The 6,991-nt window shown below is 38.5% G+C and overlaps 1 protein-coding gene across 2 annotated transcripts; it reads right to left on the bottom strand.

The window, feature by feature from the left end:
• Positions 1 to 981: 981 nt before the first annotated feature.
• irx3a (iroquois homeobox 3a) lies at positions 982 to 5,462 on the bottom strand. Of its 2 annotated transcripts, XM_027136932.2 has the most exons (4): positions 4,906 to 5,462; positions 3,200 to 4,259; positions 2,776 to 2,818; positions 995 to 2,393 (listed from the first exon to the last, which is right to left on the bottom strand). In XM_027136932.2, the coding sequence occupies exons 1-4, from the start codon at positions 5,116 to 5,118 to the stop codon at positions 2,309 to 2,311; spliced, it is 1,401 nt and encodes a 466-aa protein (XP_026992733.1). In that variant the 5' UTR covers positions 5,119 to 5,462; the 3' UTR covers positions 995 to 2,308. The 2 variants fall into 2 exon arrangements, with proteins under 2 accessions (XP_026992732.1, XP_026992733.1); XM_027136931.2 differs by lacking the exon at positions 2,776 to 2,818 and having other exon boundaries at positions 982 to 2,372; positions 4,906 to 5,285.
• Between the last annotated feature and the right edge of the window lie 1,529 nt (positions 5,463 to 6,991).

Genomic DNA, 6,991 nt, shown 5'->3' on the forward strand with positions numbered 1-6,991 from the left:
ATAATAATAATAATAATAATGGTCAGAGAGACCTTACTGAGAAAAAAAACATTATTTATCACTAATGCAAAAAATGTAATTAATATATTTTTATTATCTTTCATGAATAAAAAATATGCCACTTACAGTTCTGTAATTAATTGTTATTACGTCACAAACCTCCAGGTTACTTTCTCGTAAAAATCTCAGCGATAATTGGATAACACTGTTCAGTCGTGCACGTTCCCAAAACGCGCGTTCACGCCTATGGCAAAGAACATCCAACTAAATGCGCTAGAAATGTTTCGTGAATATTTACACTTTGTGGTTATTTTTCAACGAGTGAATAACTAGAAAAATCCAACAAAATACAAACAAACGAACAAACAAACAAAAACATATATAAAAACCGTCTCAATCGCTAAACAATTATATTTAAAAGTATATACCGAAAGTCGTACATGAGCTGGCGATTTGATCAAATCCTCTGTATAGACATGAGATTTTATATTACACGAATAAGTCTTATTGGCAAACACAAATGTTACAAATCCATTGGAAGTTGAACTGTATTTTAGGAAATAACTTTGAAGATCAAACGTGAAAAATAACTAAAAAGCTTGTGACAGATAAATAGAGCTAATGACTTGACATTTGTATTATAGAAATCAAGTCAGCTTCCTTTGTACCAAAAAAAAAGAAATGCATTTTTGTGGTTAATAGCTGATAGTAGAAAATTTGCTGACAGATTGACAATTTTTTATAATTTATTTAGTTTTGCTTTTTTGTATTTTTCGCGTTTTGTATTTGGTTACAGACTATATTATTATTATTATTATTATTATTATTATTATTATTATTATTATTATTATTATTATTATTATTATTATTGTTGTTGTTGTTGTTGTTGTTGTTGTTGTTGTTGTTTTAAATATTGTATTGTGCCCTAAATTTAACCCCATGCTATCATAAATGATAAATGATCATCTTTCTCTAGAGTTGGGGAATTAAAAAATATATAATTTATTAATACACCACAAAACGCAAAATATCCTATCACTTGCACAAGTGACCTTTAAAACAAGGTTTAATAGAAAGTGCAAAAAAAAGGCAAACCCAGTTCCCTGTGCGTCCCGCAAACATGGCAAAGGGCTGATTGTGCTAGACTGTAGAGGGAGCTCCAACTCTAACTTTCCCGAGCTTTCTAGCCCTGGAACAAAGCTTCTTCCATGCAAATGGAGGGAACGGAGGTGAAGGGGGTGTAAACATAAATAAATTATTTCTCAGTGTATCTCAGGCATATGGCAAGCAGCGCAGCATCGGTGTCTGATTAGAATTCATTATGCATTAATAAAAAAAAAGGAGAGAGGGAGAGAGAGAGAGAGAGAGAGAGAGAGAGAGAGAGAGAGAGAGAGAGAGAGAAGCCAAATCACACATTTCATATGAGAGTGGAGATTAAGCAAACAACCCGTAAAGGTATTTGAACTGTTTTAGCTTCTTTAAATGGATAAGATAATAAAAGAATTAAAAAAAATGTTTGAGAAAAAAAAATCAATTCTCATTTCAGCCAAATTGAGTCGTATGCGATTTCAGGCCAATATAAATGAAATAATTATTCATTTCATATTGGCTGTTACGCCTCGATGAGGATAATCCCCCTCCATTAATATCCAAATATGCGATTCAAGAAGGAGCTAATTACAGCCGAGACTCTGAAATAGGAAAACGTTTCAAATCGTCCAATTCGTGCTTAGCCAAGCCTCAGAAGCCCTGGTGAAGTTCCCTCAAGAGAAATGCACATCCAAAAAAGCACAGCCAGTGATCATTTCTGCACAGTATGGCTGCTCCCAAACCCGAATCCTATTAAACAGTTCTGATCATAGTTAAAACAATACGTCCCAATTCTCCTTAAACTGATACGAATATTTACGCACAGTATATTTACGGCAGTATATTGATTTTTAACTTTTGTTCAATCCCTAAATCTTAAACCATACCTTTGTTAAAATTAAAACATCGCATTTGTGTTTAAGTTGCCGCAGTTCATTTATTAGCCAAAATATAGACTTTCTTGTACAATTTTGGATCACAAGTATGTACATTTTCTTTCTTTACGTTATATATACAAAACATTGCAACATCGAATCCTCACAAAACAAAAGAAAAGAAAAAAATAAAAAGAGGAAGAAAAAACCTCACAGACTACAATTTTTACAGCATTGCATTAGCAATTATACACAAGGACATGCTTACAAGGTAAGTACACAGGGTGTGTTATTTATTTTACATTCCTTACGACAGGTTAAAATGAAGATTTATAAAAGAGTCTCTATGAGGAAATTGGGAAAAGGGGGTTGGATAATATCATGGCAGCTCCAGGTTGATCCTGAGGCCTAAGAAACACAGGGGAAGTTATAAAAGGTTTTGGAACAAGAAAGTGAACGTTTAAATAGTAAAGTAATTATGGTTGTTTGTAAGGAAATGATTTTGTAGCCTGTTTTTCGTTTGAATTATTGCAAAATGACGCGTTTGTGATGTTTGAACCCTCTTTTTTGACATAAGAAAGCAAGAAAGCAAGAAAGAAAGAAAGAAAGAAAGAAAGAAAGAAAGAAAGAAAGAAAGAAAGAAAGAAAGAAAGAAAGAAAAGCACACAAATTGAAAATCTGGTTGAAGCTCGTGTGGCTATCCAATAAACATTACGCAAATCAAACAAAATAATAATAGTAATAATAGTTACTATTATTATTATGACCTTGAAAATACAATTGCTAAGGTACAGTTCAGTGATTACGACGGGCTGTTTTTAACTTTCTCTCTGCTTCCAAGGCACTAGATCTCTCTGAAACAACATCAATGACAATAAAATAATCAATCTGGATACCTGATTGTAGATAGAATATAGGTGAAAGTTTTTACACTGCTCGAGTTTGTGAAATCTATTTAAAAACAGCCTTGACAAAAACCTAGTTTTTTATGCTTTTCTTTCCCTCTTTTAAATGCGCATGCTCCTTTCCTATACAAGTGTTAAACCTTTGAATTCTCTGAAAGCACTGAGTTTTTGTAGAACGAAAAAAGAAAAGAAAAAGAAAAAAATTATATATATATATTTGTATATATATTTATGCACTGAATTGGTAAACGAAAACAGTGTTCGTGAGGAACAAGTTCACGAGGAGTATTCAAATGTGGGCACAGGCTCAGTGAGGGGGATGTGATGTACCTGTGTGTGCAATCTCTGAGCTGACACTGCGCTCTTCTGTGTGCCTGTTGCCGGTGTAGAGCGCGAGGCCGTTGGCTGAAGCCTGATTGGCCAGTCCTAAATAGTGGTTTGAGTTGAGCAGCGCGAGCTGGTGCGCCGAGAACGCACGGCTCGTCCAGTTCTGCAGTTTGCCCACCGGGCATGAAACAAGTCTATGAGAAGGCATGACGGCCTGAGATGAGCTCCCGTTTACGAGTGGAGATTTCCGGGGATTGTCCGGGCTCGTGGCTGTCTCAGCCAAAGACCAGATCTTAGGTTTTTGCACCGGGGCCGCATTGTTTTCAGCCGGAGGAGAGTTGGACACCGGGTTAAGTTTGATCTGATCGCTGCTAGGAGACTGTGTTTTGAGGTCTAATGAATGAGGAAGGTGATGGTGATGATGGTGATGGAGGTGATGGTGGTGGAGGTTGAAGTGATCGGGCCTCTCAGCATCTGCAACCGCGTGCGCGTCTTTGCCGTCTTGGGCCACGGCTTTTAAAAGCTTCGGCTCGGGCCCGTGTATATCCTCATAGCCGTCCGAGATTTCCGAGTCGCAGCTGGCGTCCAGCTTGGAATCCGAGTGGAGCTCGTCCTGTTCGTCCAGCTCGTCCTTACTCTCGATGTGCTCCGTGTCGATGTTCTCCAAGTCGATCTCTTCCTCGTCGTCGCGCTTGTCGCCATCCTCGCCTTCGTGGTCACTGCTGTAAACGTTGCCTTCTTCATCCGTGCGGTTGCGTGGGGTCCAGGTCATCTTGTTCTCCTTCTTCAGTCTCCTCCGTGCGTTAGCGAACCAAGTGGACACCTGGGTGAGAGTCATCTTGGTTATGATGGCAAGCATGATCTTCTCGCCTTTGGTGGGATATGGGTTCTTGCGGTGCTCGCTGAGCCAGGCCTTCAGCGTGCTTGTGCTCTCCCTGGTGGCATTTTTGGGTCTGGACGGGTCCCCAAACTGGTACTGGCCGTAGGGATAGAAAGCAGGGTGAGGATGAGCAAACGCTGGGTGCTGGACACCTGGACTGTCTTTTAGCTCATATTGAGCTCCCTGAAACATAAGCACAACAATTTTAGAATGCGAAACAAACACGAGGGAATGCGCCCAAGAAAATACAACAACTAAAACTTTATTTTTCCTGTCCTTTTTTTTAAAGTTGCATTACAATGGCTTTATTAAGAGAATATTTCCAGAATATTTAATATAGAAATTGTGTACATATTTAAATAAAATAATCTTCAAGGAAATTCTATAAACAAAACAATATTAATCAATATTAATTATATACATATAAAAACATTAAAAAATATATGAAAAATTCCTCCCGATTAATATTGTTTGTATAAATAATAATTGTTAAATAATATTGATTATTTGCCGATATTATTGCTTGGCGTCTACACAGAGGCCTGTTTCTGTGTAACAAAAAATGTACTATTGGTTAATTTGTTACTTTTTTCTTCATTTCGTATTTGCCAAACGGAGTAAACAGCAAAGTTCACTCCTGTCTTGCAAAACCATGCTACCACAACCTGCAGAAATGTTTTTGGTGTCCAAACGCGCAACGCACAACAAGTAGCATTTAAAAGAATAGATTAAAGAGGAGGCAAAGAGGAGGAAGAAGAGTAAGAAGAAGACCAAGAGGAGCAGAAAAAAAAGACGATTTACGTAATCTTTGCATGAGACGATAACTCACCAACTGACTGAAAATGGACAGGTCGTTTGAATAAGGAAGGAACGCTCCGTAGGTGTGTGCGGCGGTGAAAGGTGATCCGTACATGGTAGAGAGAACGTTGGAGAGCGTGCCGGACGGACTGAGCTCGCTCCCGTTGCGCGCGTTGCCGATCCCTTGCCGTTCTTGCGGGTATATCGGTCGGATGTACTGGTATCCCAGCTGTGGGAAAGACATTGTAGTTGGGGAATGAAGGGAAAAAACACCCAACAACAGTCTTCTGAAATCGCACACACGTACACGAACACACACGCGCACACACACACACGCGTGCACACACAAAAAATCGCTTTCTCGATGCGCGCTGCGATATCCAGTGTACAATAAGTACAAAAGTGTAAGGGAAGTCTATATTTCCTCCGAAAACGGGCCGCGCGTAAACGATCCGCCGGCCGCTTCCCTCCCTCGCTTCCCTATTGATCTGAATGGACTAAGGTCAGGTCCTTACAGATTGCTTTAGATTATTGGGACGCCTTTTGCTCTGATTGACATTTCTAGTCGCCCAGAAGCTCCTCCTATTTCTCAAGTCTCTCCCCCACGTTCACTCCTCTCTCTCTCTCTCTCTCTCTCTCTCTCTCTCTCTCTCTCTCTCTCTCTCTCTCTCTCTCTCTCTCTCACACACTCACACACACACACACACACACACACACACACACACACACACACACACACACACACACACACACACACACACACACACACACACACTTTTTTCCTCTCTTGCCGCTCTATTCCGTGTGGATAAGCGCTCTGACGTCGCGATCTCTTATTTGAAAGAGTTTCAAATCTCATTTTATGGCTCGCCAATCATTTCATTTGTCATTTGTTCGCCTTTTCATTCCTTCCCCTGTTTCTCGAGCTAATTCTCTTTTCTTTCTCTTTCTTTCTCTCTCTACACTCTTCCTCTCCGTTACTCTTTAACACACAAACGGTACGTTTAATTCCTGCAGGTATTAACTTTGACATTTTTTGCTGTGTTTATCTTTTACTTTAATTTGTGAATTCTTCCGCCGAAGTCTGAAGGACTTAAGATTTGAAGAGCATTGTCGGAGTTTTGTACGCGCGATCAAAAAAAAAAAAGGAAAAAAAATCTGCTTATATAGATTCAGATTTATTTTAACCATAGTTTTAATCTCAGTAAACGTCGAACGAGCTGCTCGTTGTTGGCTTGCGCCTTTAATTACAACCATCCAGCCAGTTGACAAGTTGTCTTTGACTTCAAAGAGTAAGTTGACAAGAATGGAGAAGTCCGGCGATTAGCGCCTGCGCCGTGAGCGCGTCACCAATGGCAGCTTTAGTAATACACACTGGTGTGGATTGGAGGACATGTCCGTTCTACATTACTCTGTATTATTATTATTATTATTATTTATTTTTATTATTATTATTATTATTATTATTATTATTATTATTATTATTATTATTATTATTGCAGTTGTTTTGCATGATCGATTACTAATATCCTTGGTCTGATAGATAGATAGATAGATAGATAGATAGATAGATAGATAGATAGATAGATAGATAGATAGATAGATAGATAGATAGATAGATAGATAGATAGATGTGTGTGCGTGTTTGACCCTGAAGCTGCTTTGATTTTTCTAAAGCATAATTAGAAACTCTCTCATTACGCATTATCATATTTGATCTTGATCATATAAGACCAAGGATTGCCCTACAAATGATGGCTTTGATAGCCTCCCAAGCCTCCTGTAAATAATGCGGATTAAAACTAAACAACACGACATGAAATGAAATTCCTTGAATCCAAGAGATGAAAATATGTCAGGGACACATTCATGATTGTTTTACATCCGGACTTTGGATCATCATACCCTCGTGTTTCTCCTAATCCTCTGCAAAACAACGGCTCGTTTGAGTGGTCGAGTCTTCAGCTTATTTAAAGAGTACAGAGGCTAAAACCCTCAGATATATTAAGATTTAAAAACATGAGTTAAGAACATATTGCGTTTAGATTTCCAAGAAAGCCTTGCACTTCAATAAACGCCCTCAATCTGCTTTTAAACCGATGATTATAATTGTATTT

Source organism: Tachysurus fulvidraco, chromosome 1 (assembly GCF_022655615.1).
Source record: "Tachysurus fulvidraco isolate hzauxx_2018 chromosome 1, HZAU_PFXX_2.0, whole genome shotgun sequence".
NCBI lineage: Eukaryota > Metazoa > Chordata > Actinopteri > Siluriformes > Bagridae > Tachysurus > Tachysurus fulvidraco.

What these genes read in the sequence shown, in the direction of transcription:
- irx3a (XM_027136932.2), bottom strand. Translation starts at nt 5,118, where the DNA reads ATGTCTTTCCCACAGCTGGGATACCAGTACATCCGACCGATATACCCG. An exon ending in CTCAGAGATTGCACACACAG is followed by an intron (nt 2,819 to 3,199) that starts GTACATCACATC and finishes ATGTTGTTTCAG; the next exon opens with AGAGATCTAGTGCCTTGGAA. An exon ending in GAGAGAAAGTTAAAAACAGC is followed by an intron (nt 2,394 to 2,775) that starts CCGTCGTAATCA and finishes AAAACCTTTTAT; the next exon opens with AACTTCCCCTGTGTTTCTTA.